General features: G+C 46.6%; 1 protein-coding gene across 6 annotated transcripts in view; it reads right to left on the reverse strand.

The window, feature by feature from the left end:
* KCNC4 (potassium voltage-gated channel subfamily C member 4) overlaps positions 1-23,738 on the reverse strand; it is a 430,144-nt gene that overhangs the window by 290,360 nt on the left and 116,046 nt on the right. For all 6 annotated transcript variants that reach the window (XM_069632972.1, XM_069632971.1, XM_069632967.1 and 3 more), the window contains exon 3: positions 10,000-10,933. In XM_069632972.1, coding sequence (XP_069489073.1) covers positions 10,000-10,933 — 934 coding nt within the window. The remainder of the gene's footprint in view (positions 1-9,999; positions 10,934-23,738) is intronic.

The raw sequence follows: 23,738 nt of genomic DNA on the forward strand, positions 1-23,738 counted from the left end.
AGAATACACTGTCACTTCCTCATCTTCATATCTCTGGAGAGTGGCGATAATTGCCACTAATTCTGCTGCCTGCACTGAAAAATGTGAAGGCAATCTTGCACTTGTCACTACCTCAAATTCACCATTATTTTTTTACTTCACTACTGCTGTCGCAGTATGCCTTTCACCAGTCGTTTAATCATTTAAGAACAATCAGGAAAAAGAATTACCCCCACCTCCGAGAGCATATTCTCTGACAGGGGGAGCTTCATCATTGAATTCAGTATATGTTGTGTACTCATGTATATTGTTCTCCTTTTCTACTGGTTCTGCTATAAATGTTGCTGGGGCACTTTTCAACTTCTAACAATTTTGTCTGCTGGATTTGAAAGAGATGAGGCGCGGCCATTATAGACGATGTGTACCTCTTCCTCTCTACACCCCTTCCTCAAGTTTATAACAGTGCCACAAAAAGACCTCAGGGTTCCTTTCTCCAAGTTCAAAATAAGTTCCAAATGGCCTCGGGGTTCAGCACAGTTAACAGTTAATTCAACTTTCTCAGCTTTCAATATTGACTCCCAATCCACGTTGTGACCTTTCAGACTTTTCATCCATTCACTGGGCGTAGTCTTCTTTTTGGTCAACGATTTTCCTTGGTTCACTCCAAGTAGGGGTTACTAGGCACAGTTGTCAGACCACACGGTCCACCCAATACAGGTCATGCAACTGATAACCCCTGGCACTTTGTAATGTTCATTGATTCTCATTGGACTTCGTTGTCACCACAGGCATCCTCTCTGCCTCTGTGTCATTAGTGCATATGTACTGCTGTTTCACTTTGACAGTCTCTTGACTCTGCCAACATGTGACATTCACACAACTCACTTTGTGGTGTTTATTCCTTCTCACAACTTCTAAAGTCCACGGCTGCCACATCAGTAATACCAGTGTTGACCCGCATCTTCTCAATATACGGCATTCCAAAGATTGTGGTCGGAGAAGGGTCCCCCATTTACAGGGAGTTTCTTCAAAGACTTTGCACCATGCATGGGGTTCAGCCACAGGAAGATTACGCTGCTGTGGCCTCATGCCAATGGGCTGGAGAGCGCTTCATAGCCAACCTGAAACGCACAGTGAGGATATCAAATATTACGGATGAACCACTAGAACAGACCATCTATCAACTCCTGCGTAACTATAGGAAGACCCCCCACAGCTCTACAGGGGTCTGCTCAGAACTGATATTTGGCCGCTTGGTGCGTATGAGACTGCCACATACCCCGCACACGAAAGAACTGGATGACAGTGCCCGGGATGTAAGGGCGAATGACATGCAGGCAAAGAGAAGATGGAGAATATGCTGAGTAATGTCACGGGGCACGTTCTTCTGACATTCAAGAAGGAGAGAGTGTCCTGGTGGGACAATCCAGCACACCCATAAAGGAATGCCCCTTTTTGACACTGAGCCAATGGTAGTGGCGCAAAAGAAGGGATCAATGATCGCGCCCCCCGGCCCGATAAGAAAATAACAAGAAACGCTTCATTATTTAGAAGAGTGTAACCTGGCCAGTCGGAGGCACACCGAGGTGGCAGCTGGCATTAGGGCAGTGTGTAGGATCTGGATACTCTGGAGAGGAAGGAGAGACAGCCCCAGAAGTTGAAGAACGGCCACGCAGGACCATAAGGTGTCAGATTGAAGAGATGGGGGAAGGTCGTAGCATCGGGACAAAGCACACCCCGCGCGGCACCACATGGGATGCAGAGCGTGCCAGGTCATGTGACTGCATGTTAGGTGAGGAGGAAAAAAAGTAGTTTTGGGTCATAGATTAACAAGAGTGGTTGTCTACATCTTTAAGTGTCTGCATTCTGCCCTGTCCCTGTCCCCAGACCAAGGAGCTTGCCCCATGCCACTCACACTTCAACAAGTAGGAGGATTTCAAAAGACTGAAAGGGTTTTTGGAAGCAGCCTGCTCGAGTAACCCACGTTTCAACAGACACTTTGAGGAAACTTGTATGGGCAACTGAACACAGAAAAAGCCAAATCCATAGTTATTGCAGTTGTCTAGAAGGGTATATATGTTCTGAAATTTAGAGACTTTTTTTTAGAGTGAGTAGTGTAACCAATTAAAACTGCAGAACCACACTTCCATTATTCGCTCAAAAGGGTTTCTAACTGAATCACAATAAGACATGTTTCAAATGTAACATTCTGGACATACGTATGTCCCCATAATGCTCTTTGCTTTTATGCAAATCACCAGGATTGGGTTCTATGAAGAGATACTGTATTGGTGACCGGACCTGGGACCACAGCCCTCGGCCCCACCACCTCTTCCCCACGGCCCTGCCCCTCCAAGGATGACAGGGTTCCCCCAGTAAAGTGTTCCCATTTCCAGCACTGCCTCTCCCGTCACCACAGCCAGCACTGTTACTAGAACAGAATCTGCATACAGGCCCAGCTAGATGCAGTCAGTTGCATCCTCTCAGAAAACAGAGGGCCGGGAAAGTCACCCCACTGCTTCTGGCCCTCTACTCCAGCATACAGTGACACTCAGAGGCCCAGCTTCCTCGCTGGATCATGGCTGAGTTACGGCAATTGCAGAGCGCAACAACTCCTCCAGGGCGCCGAATTGCCCTGGAGAACAAGGCGGTCTTGAGCTGGGAGCAGAACTAGAGCAGGGAAACGGCAGGAGATTCAACATTAAGACGGCCTGACCCGCAAACCATTACCCCCAGGCCAGCTGAAGATGTGTCTGGGCTTGTGGGGGCACAGGAGGTTGGGCTCTTGGCTTAGTTAACCGATACACATTAGCGTGGCGCGGGCAGTCTGCTGGGGGCCGTAAAATGAAATGTCTGGCTGAACAGCTGTTAAGCTTCTCTGACAGCAGGCTGCCAACTTCAAGGTGGGCATGGCCTGAGGGCACCAGCTGGGCAGAGTTAACACGTGTCACGGGACTGCCAGCATGGGGCAGCTGCTGGGGGCCTCCCGGCGCCCTGGGGCCATTCCAACTGACAAGTTCAAAGGCTGTGATACTGTTCCCGAGATCCCTCATCAACAGCAGCTTAAAAGAGGGGGTGTAAAAAGAAGCGGCCAGAACCTGTGAGTGCATGTCTCGGGGTACAGTGCCACGTTTTCCAAAAGGAGGCGCAGAGTTTGGGAATGAATGCATTTGGCAGCAAATCGGGCTATTCAGGCCCTTGCCACAGATACATGGCCATGCACATTCAAGCCACGCTCTGGATTATTTGAGGTTTAATGTGCAGGTATCAGGGAAGGCACACACGAAGGACCTTCACATGCTCCAGTCTAGGGGTACCACCGGATCACTACATTTCTAGATGGAACAGTGGCATTTATCTGTGGGGAGAGTTTGAGGTCCTAGTTTTTCACCTTTCTTCTCAGTGGGAGTGGGAGACAGAATAAATGAGGCAGACTGTAGTCGCCCTTACCCTGCTCGCTATGATCTTATCAAGGAAGTGCAGCCCAAAGTCACGCTTCAGGGACTGAGGGCTCGTTCCAGAGACCTCAACATTGAGAGAACTGAAAAAGTAATAAAGTACACCTTGAAGAGAACAGGAGAGTGAGGGAGCTGCGCGGGTCCTACGGTGTGAGGAATTAGACCGTCCGCACAGGGAGTGTACGCTCGCTTGGGCTTTTAATGAAAATGAATCATGGGAGATCAACCGCAGAAAATGTGTGGGACTAATCCAGACACAATTTTCAATGCTCGCAGCACAACAAACACATAGTCAAGTGTGCTCTGGGGGGACACAGCCGCCAGCCTTAGTCCGCCCTTTCACATTTAACTGGAATGTGACCGCCATGTGTACATCAAAGCATCTCAGGAAGGGGGAAGGCAACACCTTCCTACTGTCATGGCCAGCCTAATTAAATATCAAAGGCTCCATGGATCCGCCCCGTTCTATTGTCAAAGTTCTGTGTGGTGGCAGCGCATGATGATGAGAGTTAATTTAGGCAGGCCTGCAAAGAAGCCTGGTCACAGAACTAACCCAAGGGATAGGAAACTAACACCTCTTTCATATGCAATGTGTCAACTTGAAGCTAGCCCCCACCCCTCTGTATGAAGGGTAGTGAATTTCATATCTGGGACAACTGTTTATAGTAGGCAACCACTCCAGGGAACCCCCTTTCAGAGGGAAGAAGTATGTGATTTGATGGAGACAGAAAGTCTGTTCTCGCCACAAACTTCAAGGGAGACATGTGCTTTGATCAGGAGTCACGGAATGCTCAAATAACCAGAGAGACACTTTGATCCACAACAGGCAGGAAGATGAGTGGGACTTAGTAGTACATGTTGTCACTTCTTACCTTTCCTGTTGCAAAGCATTCTAGTTATGACCTCACACATAACAGAAGACGGTTGGTGGGGACCCAGGATTGGTTCATTAAGGTAGGCTTAGCCTGCACCAATTACTGGCACCCATTTGGCTTTAAATGAGGGCTGAGCCCCTCACTTAGTAGATCATCCAACAGCTTTGAAAGGAGTAGCAAGAATAACTAATTTGGACCCTGGCTGAAGGTACAGTCTGCCTTACAACTTCTGCCACTGAAGGAAGGATAGGATTTCTAAGAGGAAAGCAAGATCCCTCCCCTAAACATCTACCAGGGAACAGAGGGACATACTGGACTCAGAGGGCCATCCCGCAGCTCTAGAACCGGTACCCAGCCAGCACACTGCATGCCCTGCTAGGCTCAGCTAGTAAGCTTCCTAGGTGGCAAGTAACAGAGAGTCTCTGAACAAAGGACAAGGCTGTTGCCTGCAAACACTCTCCTCAGCTTCGGGCCGTCCGCCTTAAAGGACGCCACAAGCTCTGCAAAGACGCTATGAGGAGTGCCACAACAAGCATCAACCACCGTCCATCTATTAAGGACATTTTTGAGGCATTCGAGCCCTTGAACTGCGACTTCCTGCACCACTTACTGTTGTCACGCTGTAGTCACTAAGGCCGTCCAAGTCACCTTTACCAGCGTTCCAGATCTACCAGCCAGCACAGAGACAATGGTTTTTGACACCAAGCCACCGTGTAGGCCAGCCTGCAGCCGCCCATCAAGTCTCACTTGCCGAACTGCCTACCGCCTGATACCCGCAGATGTCTCCCATCTTGAACTCTGTCGCAGAAACCAAATAGCCTTGAATAGTAAGACTGATTGCTTTGCCGACTACCCTCCTGTCAGTATCCAGAGTGCATCCCTTTTCCTTCATGAAACTGTCTGTGCTCTGCATTCCTTTACATGGTGGGTTGTATTTTGTAGTGTGCTAGAACTGTCTGTTGTAATAATAGTAAAGTAGATATGTTTTTACAAACTTGACTGGACAGTCCCTTTTATCATTGGGTAATAATTGTATTTTCGCTGCGTTGCAATTTACCAACGATCCACGACCTTCTGGAGATAGGCCTGCCATTCCATCCACGTTACCAAAATTGGACAAGGAGGTTCATAATTTGCCTATGTTTCCAATCTGTTTGGATCCCTTGTGGAGTACTGGAGGTGTGGGGCTGATTGATGGTTTAGAAACCGATATTCATCCCTGGACCACTGCTGCCCCGGAAGTTGATTCCTCACACATGGGTTACAGGTGATGTTTCTCTGGTGCGGGGTACACTTGTACCCCCTGCATTACACCCTCCAAGGAGGAGCTGAGCTAGCTGTGGACTTCCCAAATTAAGATGGTATAATAGTCAATATCAAAAACTGAATAAGCCCAAAATAACCAGGAGTGCCCTATTGCCTTCGACCTGACTGCACACAGAGGACAGGGCATCAGTGCCGTGGCTTCCAATTTTACTATCACTATCCAGCCATTCCTTCACCCAGTCCCCTCCTCCCCACCCCCGGCCCTAAAACACGCATCTGCACTCCTGCTCCTGGAGTAAATCTCGCCTGCCTCCTCTCCTTACTGACAATATATAAAAATGTGAACCAGTAGATGGAGGATGACAGGATTATGTCATACAACGTATTCTCAAAAAACTATTTTATTAGTCACAGTACACAAATATATGTATAAAAATGTGTATACAATTACTAGTCTCTAAACTTTATACAGCAAATAAATGTATCATAGCCTCAAACACACATGTACATTTCTTCTCACACTATCAATTCTTCCCTCACTCATTCATACCCATAGTTCTAGTGTTGGCAATAGCTCTCTGTATTTCTGTCTACCTCAATCTAGTTGTTACAGCATGTTCCATACATTTAGTTTTACACAGTATTTCGACCCTATCTTCAGTACAAGTGTCAAAAACTGTTTGTTCTAATTATGGACAGTTCATTTCGTCTACACGTGTTTCGGTCATAGATTTTGGCACCCGTAATCAGGCCTTTCTATTTTTCAGACCTTCCTCAGGACGTTAGACACTGAGCTTGTTGGATCTTACCTGATGTGGACTGGGGTGAGCCGCACCAACCTCCATATAAACTCTAGAGATGAAATAGAAGATACAATGGATTCAATCCTTCAATAAGGTCCTGGAATGTGATATCTTCACTCTGGACCTTCAAAGATTATTATGACTGTAGAAAAATCACTGCATTGCTCGTGATTACACTCTGGGACTGAATACTCTGAATGGTTATGCAACAGGTACGTTTCCTCTCCTGCTCCTCCCATACGGGGTTGGAAGTTAGGATCACTTTATGTAGATCATCCGGGTATCCGTTTCTCCAGTTGTGTCAAATATTCTGAATATTGGGTGTAGTTTTTTTCAAATCTGCTCTACAGCCATTCCACTGTAGCGTCTGGCTTACTGCTCACAAGGCCACGCTCTCTCTCTCTCGGCATAAGGCTGATCTCATCTCCTCCCTCCGCTCTCGCACTCATGTGCTGCAGTCCATGCTTGATCCCTGCCTACAATGCATATCTAAGCACCTTCTCTATAATGACGTCACCTCCCACATCACCTTTAAGGTCACCGGAATACATGACGCCATGTTTCCCCTCGTATCCTTCCCAGCTAGGACTCTTTGTCATCTCCTCCTTCCACCAAGCCCTCCCTTCTCTATCACTCTTCACTCAGAGTTTACTGCCAAGCTGGCACCCATTCTCCACTCTGTCAACCCATTGGGCCTCATTACGACCCTGGCGGTAAGGGGTTTACGCCAGCGTTAGCTGCGCCGACCCCTTACCGCCAATTACGAGGTCCCTTAGCGCCATGGAGGTTTTAACACCCGTTTTTAGCGGGTGTTAAAATCCATGGCGCTAAGGGACCATGGAGTTAATTACGCCACCGTAATTTACGGTGGCGTAATTAACGCCTTCCCCACTCCCATTATGCCCTATGGGGCAAAAATGGGAATGGGGAAGGGTAAATGGGGATTGGGGACTTACCGCCCCGCCAAGGTCGGAATGGGGCGGTAAGTCCGCCAACCACCATGGCGTAAACGTAGTTTACGCCATGGTGGTAAAGTCACGGCCCAGGCGGTAACTTACCGCCTGGGTCGTAATGAGGCCCATTGTGTGCTCCTGAGAATCCCTTAGATGGCAGACCATCAATGATCTGGCACCCTTCACCCGCTACCACCTCATCTTCCTGTTCACCCTCTCTCTCCAGCAGCTGGCATCTTCTGATCCTCCTATGACATGGCCAGGGTTCTACACGTCCTGAAAAAAATAGCAGTGACCTTAACAATCCCTCTTTTTACCGACCACTAGAGGTTATGTAAGCCTCCTTGCCGAGCACAGGACTGGACCTCATATTTTCTAATTGAGCTCGCTGAGTCCAGTAAAACACTTGCTCCAGGAAAGGTTAAATGCTTTACTCGTGAGGGATACTGTACTTCGAAGAATTTAAGATCCTTGGCCACCGCACTAAAGGGCAGCTGGTTCAACCATGGCCCAGACTTTGTGTAGGAATGCAGCACCTTTTAATAGCACTGCGGTAGTATTTGGGGAAAGGCAGTGATTTAAGTGGGCTGGGGCCGGGCCTCGGCAGTCTCCAAAAACTGGGACTGAGCAGGGCCCTGCTGCGGCCCACCTGGTACCACCAAGCAATGGTGGGAAACATTATCCTGCCACAGCCGTAGCTGTGATGGGAGATGTGCCCGCCATTTTAATGCCAGGCAATCTGTGACTGACATAAGTGCCAACCAGCCACAGCATCGCTGAAACTGGAAGTTGCAGTTTCACCAATGCTGTGGCTGGCTGGCAATTCTCTCAGTCACTGTAACTTCCTCTTGTGATCCCTCCCGTGAGGGATCACAAGAGGAAGTTATGGTCCCTTTCTTTTCCCTCCCGAGGTCACTGACCCTCAGCAAACCTGGGGGATCTGTGATCTAAGATCCCCAGGGCAAAGACGCCTCAGGCTCGGTGATCTAGTCTGCTCTGCAGAGCATAGCTCAGATCACCGAGGCGTTTTTGTCCATTGGCAAAGCTTTATAAAAGATGTCTTGAATTATGTACTTTTCAAGCCATCTTTTATAAACATAGAAATATGTTTCGGATTTCTGTGTTTATGAAAGATGGCTTGAAAAGTACAGAAACTTTAGTAAGGTACACACACAAGTAATATCTAGGAATAAAAACTATTACATATATTTGAAGCTGAACATCAACCTGAAAGAGGTGTTGTGTACATCTAAAAGTAATTTTCCTTTGAAGAACGAACATTCTTTAAAAGCAGAAGTTGTTGTACACATAAAGATAACACGCATTGCCCAAGCTCAGAGACAAACCCTCTCTAGATTGAAGAAAACCCTGATTTGAAGCAATCAAACTAACAGGGAAAGTATTAAAGGTCCAGTATCCTCTGATACAAGTGAGATATTGTTATTTGAAGCTAGTATTGTGGAAATACTGCTTCAAAGTAACGACTGGAACCAAGAAGTTGTATATAAAGCTGGAGAAGGGAGTCGCTGCTTGTAAGAAGATAAACCAGAAGTGGCAGTAAAGCAGAGTGAAGAGGCAAAGAAGCTGCCCGTTTCATAGAATATAGAAAAGAAGACTGCCTTGCCTACTTGATTAGGTTGACATGTCTTGTCTTTAACATGCCTAACTACTTTCACATTCAAAGGTGAAGCAGAAGTATCAGAACTGTGGTTGTGTATAATACTGCCAGCAGATGCCATATTGAGGTTGATGGTGGTAGTAGTTTTACATTGTGGAACCAAGCAGTCAGTGCCCATAGTGGCAGTAGTAGAAAAGGGTGTTGTAAGAGGAGTGCAACTACCCAAGAAGAAGCATCCTGACAAATATGCCAGTGACACTGCTGAGGTTATGAACAGTTGTACATTTGTAGAGGAAGAAATGGCCAATCTATATTGTGAACTGAAACAAAGTCATCCCGGAAGACCGACATCCAGGATTACCATTGGTGCTGTTTCCTTGGCTGAAGTGGGAAAGGGATCTTTTTCAACTGGATGCTGAAGGACTGTTACCAGTGGATGTTTGTTTGGTGAACTTTAGGTTTATTCTGAACTTAAAAGATCTGGTTCAAGACTTTATTCTTCTGTTTGAACATTTGGGAAGATTGACTTTGAAAAATCCTGGGGAAGGCATCTACCCAGGACAGGTGAAGGTCATCCGAATTACGACTGGTTGTTTATGCTTTATTCTTTTCTGTTGTTGTTCATGTGCTTTAAACGTTCTGTTGTCTAGTGTGAGGGACATTTTGGTTCTCTTAGGCGTGATCCCTTAGGAACTCCCATGATAGAGCAGGTTTAGCAAGGATTCATGTGCATCTTGTTCTGTTAATAAAATGCTTAATACTGAGAACCATATAAGCAGTTGTTTGCCTCGCATTACTGACCCTTCACACTGTGTTCACACATGCCGTGAGCAATCATGACGCAAAGTGTTTGTATGAGACATCGTTACCTCTGTTATTGGGGTTCCAGTAGGTGCTGTGCTACCACTACATGTGTGTGAAACAAAAAGAAACCTAAAACATGCTAGACATACACCATGTACTACCATGTACCCACACTACAGAAGTACAATAATTGCAAAAATCAGTTTCCATAGGTGGGTACCACCCTCTGTCGGCTTGTCTTACCTGAACGCTTCCTCTCCATTGCCCCCTCCGCAGCCAGCGGGCAAGTGTCGCTCTGTGTGCTGTTCCGTGGAGAGTTGTCCTCAGATTTGCCTAAGCTGGGAGAGTCCAACTGGTTGGACCTAGGGACATGCTTTTTCTTCTTCTTAGGGAGTTTCTGTTTGGCCATTGCCAGGGAGTAGTACATCCCAAAATTGTTTACAATGACCGGGACAGGCATGGCAATTGTTAAGACCCCAGCCAAGGCACATAAGGCCCCCACCAGCATGCCAGACCAGGTCTGGGGGTACATGTCCCCATAGCCAAGAGTGGTCATTGTCACCACGGCCCACCAGAAGCCGATGGGGATGTTCTTGAAGTGAGTGTGGGCGCTGCCACTAGGGTCGGTGGGGCTAGCGCCGATTCGCTCCGCATAGTAGATCATGGTGGCAAAGATCAAGACGCCCAGTGCCAAGAAGATGATGAGAAGCAGGAATTCATTGATGCTTGCTCGGAGCGTATGGCCCAATACCCGCAGGCCGACAAAGTGCCGCGTCAACTTAAAGATCCGGAGAATCCGCACAAAGCGTACCACCCTGAGAAAGCCCAATACATCCCTGGCAGCTTTCGAAGAGAGCCCACTCAGGGCCACTTCCAGGTAAAATGGCAAAATGGCCACAAAGTCAATGATGTTCAACATGTTCCGCACAAAAAGCAACTTGTCTGGACAGCAAAGTATACGAACAAGGAACTCCAGGGTGAACCAGAGCACGCAGATCCCCTCAATGTACGTCAGAATAGGCTCCGTCTCCACTTCTCTCACCACCAGTGTTTCCGTGGTATTGCCCACAGTCACCATCTCAGTAACATTCCTGTTGACGGTGAAGGCCTCATGTGTCTCCAGGCAGAAGGTGGTGATGGAGACCAGAATGAAAAACAGAGAGCCGAAGGCAACCATCTGCAACCGCAAGAAAGTAGCACAGGCGTTAGAAGACAAATATCAAAGCGGGATAGAGGTGGTGGCAATGGAATATACACAAGAAACGTAAAGTGGAATATGGGGAAAAAGCAAAGGAGAGATGGCAGAAGAGAAACATCAGCCCATTAGGAGAAACAGCAGGGAACAGATGGCAGAAGAGAAACAGACAAATAGGACAAACATCAGGGAAGAGAGGGTGGAATAGAAGCATCAGATGATCAGGACAAATAGCAGACAAGAGAAGGCAGAAGAGAAACAGCAGATGATTAGGAGAAACAGCAGAGAAGAGAAGGTGGAATAGAAGCATCAGATGATCAGGACAAATAGCAGACAAGAGAAGGCAGAAGAGAAACAGCAGACAATTAGGAGAAACAGCAGAGTAAAGATGGCAGTGGAGAAACATCAAACGATTAGGAGAAACAGCAGAGAAGAGAAGGCAGAAGGGAAAAATCAGACAATTAGGAGAAACAGCAGAGAAGAGAAGGCAGAAGAGAAACAGCAGACAATTAGGAGAAACAGCAGAGTAAAGATGGCAGAAGCGAAACATCAGGCAATTAGGAGAAACAGCAGAGAAGAGAAGGCAGAAGGGAAAAATCAGGCAATTAGGAGAAACAGCAGAGAAGAGATGGCAGTAGAGAAACAGCAGACAATTAGGAGAAACAGCAGAGTAAAGATGGCAGAAGCGAAACATCAGGCAATTAGGAGAAACAGCAGAGAAGAGAAGGCAGAAGGGAAAAATCAGGCAATTAGGAGAAACAGCAGAGAAGAGATGGCAGTGGAGAAACATCAAACGATTAGGAGAAACAGCAGAGAAGAGAAGGCAGAAGGGAAAAATCAGACAATTAGGAGAAACAGCAGAGAAGAGATGACAGTAGAGAAATGTCAGACAATTAGGAGAAACAGCAGGGAACAGATGGCAGTGGAGAAACATCAAACGATTAGGAGAAACAGCAGGGAACAGATGGCAGAAGAGAAACAGACAAATAGGATAAACATCAGGGAAGAGAGGGTGGAATAGAAGCATCAGATGATCAGGACAAATAGCAGACAAGAGAAGGCAGAAGAGAAACAGCAGACAATTAGGAGAAACAGCAGAGTAAAGATGGCAGTGGAGAAACATCAAACGATTAGGAGAAACAGCAGAGAAGAGAAGGCAGAAGGGAAAAATCAGACAATTAGGAGAAACAGCAGAGAAGAGAAGGCAGAAGAGAAACAGCAGACAATTAGGAGAAACAGCAGAGTAAAGATGGCAGAAGCGAAACATCAGGCAATTAGGAGAAACAGCAGAGAAGAGAAGGCAGAAGGGAAAAATCAGGCAATTAGGAGAAACAGCAGAGAAGAGATGGCAGTAGAGAAACAGCAGACAATTAGGAGAAACAGCAGAGTAAAGATGGCAGAAGCGAAACATCAGGCAATTAGGAGAAACAGCAGAGAAGAGAAGGCAGAAGGGAAAAATCAGGCAATTAGGAGAAACAGCAGAGAAGAGATGGCAGTGGAGAAACATCAAACGATTAGGAGAAACAGCAGAGAAGAGAAGGCAGAAGGGAAAAATCAGACAATTAGGAGAAACAGCAGAGAAGAGATGACAGTAGAGAAATGTCAGACAATTAGGAGAAACAGCAGGGAACAGATGGCAGTGGAGAAACATCAAACGATTAGGAGAAACAGCAGGGAACAGATGGCAGAAGAGAAACAGACAAATAGGATAAACATCAGGGAAGAGAGGGTGGAATAGAAGCATCAGATGATCAGGACAAATAGCAGAGAAGAGAAGGCAGAAGAGAAACAGCAGACAATTAGGAGAAACAGCAGAGTAAAGATGGCAGTGGAGAAACATCAAACGATTAGGAGAAACAGCAGAGAAGAGAAGGCAGAAGGGAAAAATCAGACAATTAGGAGAAACAGCAGAGAAGAGAAGGCAGAAGAGAAACAGCAGACAATTAGGAGAAACAGCAGGGAACAGATGGCAGTGGAGAAACATCAAACGATTAGGAGAAACAGCAGAGAAGAGAAGGCAGAAGGGAAAAATCAGACAATTAGGAGAAACAGCAGAGAAGAGAAGGCAGAAGGGAAAAATCAGACAATTAGGAGAAACAGCAGGGAACAGATGGCAGTGGAGAAACATCAAACGATTAGGAGAAACAGCAGAGAAGAGATGGCAGAAGAGAAACATCAGACGATTGGGAGAAACAGCAGAGAAGAGATGACAGTAGAGAAATGTCAGATGATTAGGAGAAACAGCAGGGAAGAGATGGCAGAAGAGAAGCATCAGACAATTAGGATAAACCAAATGGAGGAGATGACAGATCAAAAGCATCAGATGATTAGGAGAAACGGCAGGGAAGAGACGGTAGCAGAGAATCAGACAAATAGGAGAAACAGCAGGGAAGAGGTAGCAGTAGAGACACATCCGACCATTAGGAAAAACAGCAGGGAGGAGATGGCAGAAGAGTAGCATCAGATGATTAGGAGAAACAGCAGGGAAGAGATGGCAGAAGAGAAGTATCAGAGGATTAGAAGAAACAGCAGGTAAGAGATGGCAGAAGAGAAACATCAGATCATTAGGAGAAACAGCAGGGAATAAATGACAGAAGAGAAACATCATACGATTAAAAGAAACAGCTGAGAAGATATGATAGAAGAGAAGCATCCAACAATTGGGAGAATCAGCGGGAATTAGATGGCAGTAGAGAAACATCGGACGATTAGGTGAAATAGCAGGGAGGAGATGGCAGTAGAGAAGCATCAGATGATAAGGAGAAACAGCAGGGAAGAGATGGAAGTAGAGAAGCATCAGATGATTAGGAGAAACCGCAGGGAAGGTATGGCAGAAGAGAAACATCAGACGATTAGGAGAAACAGCAGGGAAGAGATGGCAGAAGAGAAGCATCGGATGATTGGGGGAAATAGCAGGGAAGCGATGGCAGAAGACAAGCTTCAGCTGATTAGAAGAAACAGCAGGGAAGAGATGGCAGAAGAGGAGCTTCAGCCAAATAGGCAATACAGCAGGGAAGGGATGGCAGTAGAGAAGCATCAGCGATTTGGAGAAACAGCCAGGAAGAGATACCAGAAGAAAAGCATCAGGTGATTAGGAGAAACAGCAGGAATGAGATAGTAGTAGAGAAACATCAGTTGATTAGTAGAAACAGCAAGGAAGAGATGGCAGTAACAAAGCATCAGACGATTAAAAGAGACCGCAGGGCAGAGATAACAGGAGAGAAGCATAAGACAATTAGGAGAAACATCAGGAAAAGGATGGGAGAAGAGAAATATCAGACATTTCAGAGAAACAAACAGAGAAGAGAAGCATCAGATGATTAGGAGAAACAGCAGGGAAGAGATATAATCAGACAAATAGGAGAAATCACAGGAAAGAGATGGCAGAAGCGAAACTTCAGGCGATTAGGAAAAACATCAGGGAAGAGATGGCATAAGAGAAGCATAGGATGATTGGGAAAAACAGCAGGGAAGAGATGTCAGAAGAGAAGCATCAGACGATTTGGAGAAACAGCAGAGAACAGATGGCAGTAGAGAAACCTCAGACAGTTAGGAGAAACAGCAGTGAAGAGATATAATCAGACAAATAGGAGAAATCACAGGAAAGAGATGGCAGAAGCGAAACTTCAGGCGATTAGGAGAAACATCAGGGAAGAGATGGCACAAGAGAAGCATAAGATGATTGGGAAAAACAGCAGGGAAGAGATGTCAGAAGAGAAGGATCAGACGATTTGGAGAAACAGCAGAGAAGAGATGGCAGTAGAGAAACCTCAGATGATTATAAGAAACAATAGCGAAGAGATGGCAGAAGAGACGCATAAGATGATTGGGAAAAACAGCAGGAAAGTGATGGCAGTAGAGAAACATCAGATGATTAGGAGAAACATCAGGGAACAGATGGCAGAAGAAAATCATCAGATGATTAGGAGAAACAGCAGGGAAGAGATAGCAGTAGAGAATCATCAGAGGATTGGCAGATGAGAAGCATCAGACGATTAGGAGAAAGAGCAGTGAAGAGTTGCCAGAAAAGGAGCATCAGATGGTTAGGAGAAACAACAGGGAAGAGATGGCAGAAATGAAGCATCAGACATTTCGGAGAAACAACGGAAAAAATGGCAGTAGAGAACCATCAGACGATTAGGAGAAACAGCAGTGAATATATAGAAGAGAATCAGACAAATAGGAGAAATCACAGAAAAGAGATGACAGAAGGGAAACATCAGGCGATTAAGAGAAACATTAGGGAAGAGATGGCAGAAGAGAAGCATCAGGCTATTAGACAAAATAGCAGAGAAGAGATGGCAGTAGAGAAACAGCAGACGATTAGGAAAAACAGCAGAGAAGAGATGGCAGAAGAGAAATGTCAGATGATTAGGAGAAACCAAATGGAGGAGATGACAGATCAAAAGCATCAGACGATTAGGAGAAACAGCAGGTAAGAGATGGCAGAAGAGAAGCATCGGATGATTAGGAGAAACAGCAGGGAAGAAATGGCAGAAGGGAAGCATCAAACGATTAGGAGAAACAGCAGAGAAGAGATGGCCAACCAGATCACCGTACACCAACATGCTCTCTGTGCCACTAGTAAAGAGAGTAAAAGCGGGCGGATCCAGCTTCCCTTATCTCGCGCCCTCTCACTGGAATGCCCTACCACCCACTATCCGTGGTGAGGCCTCCCTCACCACCTTGCGCAAAACGCTGAAGACTACCCTCTTCACATAAGGCCAGAACACATCAGCACAAATACTTTTCATGTATACTGTATTATATGACCAAAAGCAATATCAGTAATAACAGTATGATTTCCTGTAACATTCATAATGTGTCAACAATCGCTACCATGCCTGTACCATGTGACTAAGTTATTGCAAGTAACAGCGCCTCAATGCCCCTGGGCTGCTTGCGCGCTATATAAATGTAAATAAATAAATAAATGGGAGTAGAGGAACAGCAGACGATTAGGAAAAACAGCAAGCAAGAGATGGCAGAAGAGAAGCACCAGAAAATAAGGAGAAACAGCAGGGAAGAGATGGTGGAAGAGAAGCATCAAATGATCAGGACAAATGGCAGAGAAGAGAAGGCAGAAGAGAAACAGCAGACAATTAGGAGAAACAGCAGAGAAGAGATGGCAGAAGAGAAACATCAGACGATTGGGAGAAACAGCAGAGAAGAGATGGCAGAAGAGAAGCATCAGACAATTAGGAGAAACCAAATGGAGGAGATGACAGATCAAAAGCATCAGACGATTAGGAGAAACAGCAGAGAAGAGATGGCAGAAGAGAAACATCAGACAATAGGGAGAAACAGCAGATAAGAGATGACAGTAGAGAAATGTCAGACGATTAGGAAAAACAGCAAGCAAGAGATGGGGGAAGAGAAGCATCAGATGATTAGGAGAAACAGCAGGGAAGAGATGGCAGAAGAGAAGTATCAGAGGATTAGGAGAAACAGCAGGTAAGAGATGGCCGAAGAGAAACATCAGATCATTAGGAGAAACAGTAGGGAATAAATGACAGAAGAGAAACATCATACGATTACAAGAAACAGCTGAGAAGATATGATAGAAGATAAGCATCCGACAATTGGGAGAATCAGCGGGAATTAGATGGTAGTAGAGAAACATCGGACGATTAGGAGAAATAGCAGGGAGGAGATGGCAGTAGAGAAGCATCAGATGATAAGGAGAAACAGCAGGGAAGAGATGGAAGTAGAGAAGCATCAGATGATTAGGAGAAAGCGCAGGGAAGATATGGCAGAAGAGAAACATCAGACGATTAGGAGAAACAGCAGGGAAGAGATGGCAGAAGAGAAGCATCGGATTATTGAGGGAAATAGCAGGGAAGCGATGGCAGAAGACAAGCTTCAGCTGATTAGAAGAAACAGCAGGGAAGAGATGGCAGAAGAAGAGCTTCAGCCGAATAGGCAAAACAGCAGGGAAGGGATGGCAGTAGAGAAGCATCAGCGATTTGGAGAAACAGCCGGGAAGAGATGCCAGAAGAAAAGCATCAGGTGATTAGGAGAAACAGCAGGAATGAGATAGTAGTAGAGAAACATCAATTGATTAGGAGAAACAGCAAGGAAGAGATGGCAGTAACAAAGCATCAGACGATTAAAAGAGACCGCAGGGCAGAGATAACAGGAGAGAAGCATAAGACAATTAGGAGAAACATCAGGAAAAGGATGGCAGAAGAGACATATCAGACATTTCAGAGAAACAAACAGAGAAGAGAAGCATCAGATGATTAGGAGAAACAGCAGGGAAGAGATATAATCAGACAGATAGGAGAAATCACAGGAAAGAGATGGCAGAAGCGAAACTTCAGGCGATTAGGAGAAACATCAGGGAAGAGATGGCAGAAGAGAAGCATAAGATGATTGGGAAAAACAGCAGGGAAGAGATGTCAGAAGAGAAGCATCAGACGATTTGGAGAAACAGCAGAGAAGAGATGGCAGTAGAGAAACCTCAGACAGTTAGGAGAAACAACAGGGAAGAGATGGCAGTAGAGAAACCTCAGACAGTTAGGAGAAACAACAGGGAAGAGATGGCAGTAGAGAAACCTCAGACAGTTAGGAGAAACAACAGGGAACAAATGGCAGAAGAAAATCATCAGATGATTAGGAGAAAGAGCAGGGAAGAGATAGCAGTAGAGAATCATCAGAGGATTGGCAGATGAGAAAAATCAGACGATTAGGAGAAACATCAGTGAAGAGTTGCCAGAAAAGGAGCATCAGATGGTTAGGAGAAACAACAGGGAAGAGATGGCAGAAATGAAGCATCAGACATTTCGGAGAAACAACAGGGAAACAATGGCAGTAGAGAACAATCAGACGATTAGGAGAAACAGCAGTGAAGATATAGAAGATAATCAGACAAATAGAAATCACAGGAAAGAGATGACAGAAGCTAAACATCAGGCGATTAGGAGAAACATTAGGGAAGAGGTGGCAGAAGAGGAGCATCAGGCTATTAGACAAAATAGCAGGGAAGAGATGGCAGTAGAGAAGCATCAGATAAGAAACAACAGGGAACAGATGGCAGAAGAGAAGCATCAGGTGGTTACGAGAAACAGCAGGGAAAAGATGGCAGAAGAGAAGCATCAGATGATAAGGAAAAACAGCAGAGAAAAGATGGCAGAAAAGAAGCATCAGATGGTAGGAGAAACAACAGGGAAGAGATGGCAGAAAAGAAGCATGAGCCATTTCTGAGAAACAACAGGGAAGAAATGGCAATAGAGAAACATCAGATGATTAGGAGAAACAGCAGGAAATAGATGGCAATAAAGAAACATCAGCTGTTTAGGCGAAAGAGAAGAGACAAAGATCTATTTATTATAATGCAAGAAGCACTCTGGTCGTCCGTGCGTTCCCGAAGATGCCCCGTCTCGAGGATACGAGATAGCGCTGTGTTATTTTCTGACAGGATAGCTCGCCTCAGCTTTTCCAGCAAAATTTTGTTAATTATTTGGAGGCAGATGGTGAATTCCTCATTGGGGAATTCGCAACCAACTGCCATTTCCCGTAGGCGGGCATGGGAGTTGTCTACAGTCTTGTTTTCCCGTTGCCTGGCCATACAAAAGTGGAATCGTTCGTAGTCGGGATTAAGGTCAGGTTTGAACTTGTTTGTGAGTGCATTCTTAGCGGAGTCGTTGTCATTTGCATCACCGTTGTCGGGGATGGCGTTGAATAGGTGTATCGCTGCTGCTCCAATGTTGAGCAGAAGGAATGTGCGTTTCTTTCTGTCCGCGGTTATCTCTCTGGCATCAAGATGCATCTCGAATTGTTGTAGCCAGATTCCCCAGCAAATAGCTGCCCCTTTCGTGAATGGGTCAAAGGGCGCCATAAGGGTGGTGAGTGCCAGGTCCCGGTGGTCTGTGTTGATGCCCCTTCTCGCTGATGGACTTGCACTTGCCCTTGAGGGGCTCGCATTTCTGCTGGACATAGTCGAGTCACAGTGTTATGCGCGGGAAAATCTATTTATTTCCGCTACAGGTGTGAGCACGTGCTTCTGGTGGTGTCACGGCGCATGTGGCTGCAAGAAGCGTGCTCCTCTAACCTGGTGTTTCTGTCACTTGGAGCTCCGTGCGCTATTTAATGCTTACTGTCCTCTCTTGCTCCCTCGTTTGGAGTCGGTGCACTCCTGTGCCTTGAAGTGCTGGAGTGTTCAATTTGTTGTTTGTCAGGGTGGGCTCGATGATGAAATGACTTCCTGCCACTGGAGAGTTGTAGAAACCATGAGCAGTTGTTCACAGGTGTTTGTGAGGTAAATTCAACATTGTTCAGTGGAGCACGTGGTGTAGGGTGCTTCCTGGGTGTTGCATGCAGCGATTAAATGGATTGCTGTGAAACCACCATGGAACGTTGGGGGTGTGGAAGCGAGGCTCATGTTCCGCGCAAGACATTCGTAGGCGTGTTCCAGAGATCCACGTATTAGCCTTTCTGGGGAACGTTGGGGGTCTGAGAGTGAGGCTCGCGTGTACCTTAAGAGCGGGATGATGAAGGTAGGTCTCTTTGATTTATAGGTGGATATAGTTTAAAGCTGCAGCCGCTTTGTTCCTACTGGCTGCCCCTTACTGGAATGTTGTGACTCCGCTCTGGTCGCCAGTGCGGCTGAGTCGTAGATCTGGGACTTGCAAAATGATGGGCAGAATCAAGAAAGGGGCGCGTGGGGAACCAGTGGGTCTGGGGGACTCCATTGATATGGAGCCTAATGTCGCAGCGCAGAGCTAAAGAGGCACACGACTACTTGGATTACTGCATAAACCCGGACTGGCGCCAAACTGCCAGTTCCGGTGATTCCTTTATTTCCGTTCCCGACCCCGTGACATGTGACCTGGTCTCCCCTGCCACGTGACATCTCACCTGGGAACGTGTTTGCTCCCTGCCTGTGGATTGCTCCTGGGGTCATGGGGTCAGTCTTGTCCTTCCCCTTTCTGGGATATCTCTCATCCCTTGGAATGACCAGTAATCCCCGCAAGTTCTCTTCCTGTGTAGGGACTTCTGTGTGGTCTGGAGTTGGAAACTACCCTGTGAGTTCTGCAGAGTCGCCTGATCCTTGTTCCTTGATTTGGGGACTCCTCCCCCTTCCATATGTTTTAAAAAATGATCTCAGGATGGAATTGTTCGTATGCCCCTCCATCCAGCCGTCTAGATCAGGGGTCTGCACCTGTGCCTCTCCACATGATTTCTACTACAACTCCCATGATCCTGCACCATTGACTGTGCTGGCTTGGGCTGATGGGAGTTGTAGTGCAAAACATTTGAGAGACAAAGATTGCATACCCCTCATCAGCTGACATCAGTTGCCATGACTCTCAATCTTGTTAACGCCTCTTGACCGATGTTCTGATTGGTCATCGGAGTCCCTGGTGTAATTCCATATGTTGCTACAGTTTCTTTTTTAATACAGATAATTCAACCTATCCTATCCAGTTCTTGAAACCGTGCCAATCTACATCAGACCCACTTGCCCCCTCCTCCAATCTGAATAAGTTACAAAGACCCCCCTCCTTCTTCTCAGCCTACAGGGTGCGCCCCCAAAACGTGCTCAGCCCAATGTCCGTGGTGTCAGGGCTTTAAGTGGGTTGGGAAATCGGTATCAGGTGATATTATAGCCCATATATATCGGTATCAGGTGATATTATAGCCCATATATATCGGTATCAGGTGATATTATAGCCCATATATATCGGTATCAGGTGATATTATAGCCCATATATATCGGTATCAGGTGATATTATAGCCCATATATATGGTGGCCGTATATAATATCGCCGGGAAAAGGTTGTGGCGATATTATATGGGTGACCATATATATAGGGACAGGGGCAGGAAAAAAAAAAGGTTAAAAAAAGGGCTTGGGAGTTGCAGGGCTGTCCCACGCATGTTCCATGCAATAATGTCCCCACAAAAAACGGCAATTTTTCGGCGATATTTTTGCATGGCGATATTTTTCAGAGGGCATTATTACATGGAACTGGGAAATCGGAGGGGGGGGGTGCAATGTGGCGGTGTGGCTTGCATCATAGGCGTGGCCTCAAGTGTCCCCAGCACAGGCCTTAAACCCTGCCTGCTGTCTATTCCTCCCCCCCACACCCCCTTCTCAGCACTATTGCATGGTATCTGTCCCCTGCGACCCCTTGCCCTCTTTGAGGGTCTAAAGCTCTAAGCATATCATGTCCGCCTGTAGCGTTTCCTCGCTTGCCAGCGCTAGGCCCTCGCTCACTGGCAGCATGAATTCCTTTCCTGAAGGGGGCGCCTTGAGGAACTTGTGAGGACGCCCTCCATGGCATCTCTCACAGGGGCAAGCCCAGTGCTTCTTTGGAAATCCGAGACGTGCTGGCTACTAGGTTTTCCTCGCCAGCATTGCCCGAGCTGTGTTGCAGGGATGAACTCGCTGCCAGGAACCAAAGTCCAGGGACTCCCACGTTTTTTTCTTCCCTAAAATAGGTTGCTTCATTGTGATTTCCATTCCCTCGCTGGTCTGCACCATCAGGAACTCGCCGGCATTTTGCAAATGCTGCCCCTTGCATTTCTGGTTTCCTGTAGACAAGTGCTTCAGCACTTTGCCTGGTCATTGCAAGAGGGGTAGTTTCTCCCACTGCTGGTTGTCCTTGTGTGATGGGCCTTGTTCAGTGTGTTGAGCCTTTTCTGCCCCCATGTCAACAATACGAAGAATTGTGACCCTCAAATACGCCAGGGGCGGAACCAAATGCAGCAGCAAAAAGTTAGGAGGTGCTGGTAAATTATGAGGAGGTTCTGGAAAGTTAGGAGGAGGTTCGGGTGAGTTAGGAAGAGGTCCAGGAAACTTAGGAGGAGGTTCAGGATAGTGAAGAAGAGGTGTAAGAAAGTAGTTAAGTAGAGGTGCAGCACAGTTACAAGGAGGTTTCTGAAAGTGAGGTGGCGCTGTGGGAAAGTTAGGAAGAGGTGCGGGAAAGTTAGGAGGAGGTTTGGTTAAGTTAGGAAGAGCTGTGAGAAAGTTAGTAAGAGGTGTGGGAAAGTTAGAGGAGGTTCAGGAAAGCGAGGAGGAGGTGCAGGAAAGTTAGAAGGTTTGGTTACGTTAGGAAGAGCTGTGAGAAAGTTAGCAAGAGGTTCGGGAAAGTTAGGAGGAGGCTCGGGAAAGTGAAGAGGAGGTTGAGGAAAGTTAGGAGGAGGTTCAGGAAAGTGAGGATGAGGTGCAGGAAAGTTAGAAGGAGGTTCAGTAAGTTAGGAGGAGCTGTGTGAAAGTTAGGAAGAGGTGTGGGAAAGTTAGTAGGAGGTTCAGGAAAGTTAAGAGGAAATGCAGGAAAGCTAAGAAGTGTTCCAGGAAATTTAGGAGGGGATTCAGGATAGTTAGGAAGAGGTGCAAGAAAGTTAAGTAGAGGTGCAGCACAGTTACAAGGAGATTTGGGAAAGTGAGGAGGAGCTGTGGGAAAGTTAGGAAGAGGTGCAGGAAAGTTAGGAGGAGGTTTGGTTAAGTTAGGAAGAGCTGTGAGAAAGTTAGGAAGATGTATGGGAAAGTTAGGAGGCGGTTCAGGAAAGTGAGGAGGAGGTTCAGGAAAGTTAGGTGAGGTTCAGGAAAGTAAGGAGGTGGTGCAGGAAAGTTAGAAGGAGGTTCGGTAAGTTAGGAGAGCTGTGAGAAAGTTAGGAAGAGGTGTGGGAAAGTTAGTAGGAGGTTCAGGAAAGTGAGGAGGAGGTGCAGGAAAGTTAGAAGGAGCTGTGGGGAGGTTAGGAAGAGATGTGGTAAAGTTAGGAGGAGGCAAATTAACAAGGGGGGTCCTGGGAGTCCCTCTGCCAGACATTAGTCTGGTTACGAGTGACTTACCCAGAGTGTTTAGCACACTATCTTTCACAGAGAAGAAATATCCCAAACATATCAGTCTTTGTCCTGCCCTGGGGCAGTCCAGCACCGAAATGCTAGGCAATTCTCCTCTGAACAAGAGCAGCAACACCAGACACATGTTTCGGTCTGGTTGGACCTCATCAGTAGGGTGGAGCTGTGCCTCTCTAAGAATAGTGAGCAAGGGGTCCACGTCTGGATTCCCCTATTAATTTAGGGTGAGACCCAAAGTTACTTGAATATGCAAATTAACAAGGGGGTCTTTAGCGTGGACCCCTTGCTCTGTTTGGGATATTTCTTCTCTGTGAAAGATAATGAGCTAAAGACTCTGGGTAAGTCTCTTGTAACCAGGACTAATGTCTGGCAGAGGGACTCCCAGGGCCCCCCTTGTTAATTTGCAAGTTAGGAGGAGGTCCAGGGAAGTGAGGAGGAGGTGCAGGAAAGTTAAGAAGAGGTGCAGCACAGTGCTTGATTGGTACAGTTATAGCTCCTCAAGCTACAGTCCACACTGGGACCTGCCCAACTAGGGGCAGATGTCAGACATATTTTCTGCACAAGTGCTTACATTCTGGAATGCAGCCCTGTTTGAGGAACGCTGCAATACGTATCCTTACCACATTCTAAATAAATGTTACCCCGCAATGCCTGCATTGTCCTCCCTTCTCTGCGGAACTGAGGTGCGATTCACAGAATGGCAGAACCCAGGATCAGACTCTGCAAGATAGGGGCCAGTCTTGGCAGGTGCCTACTTTCTGTCTATGGGGTAACCATCAAAGTGCTGTTGTATGAGCAACATGTTAGGGCAACAGGCGCACAACAGTGCAAGCTGCCAAGGAAAGCTCAATTCTAGACGAGCTAGCGTTCACAGCAAACGGAGCAGGTTTCTTGGTGCTTTAGTACGTTACCTAAACACCTAAAGTGCCCCAGGTATGACACAGAATCTGCCCAGGTTCAAGGACAGTTCGCAGGCAT

This window comes from Ambystoma mexicanum, chromosome 13, assembly GCF_040938575.1.
Source record: "Ambystoma mexicanum isolate Mex_15411 chromosome 13, UKY_AmexF1_1, whole genome shotgun sequence".
NCBI classification, from domain to species: domain Eukaryota; kingdom Metazoa; phylum Chordata; class Amphibia; order Caudata; family Ambystomatidae; genus Ambystoma; species Ambystoma mexicanum.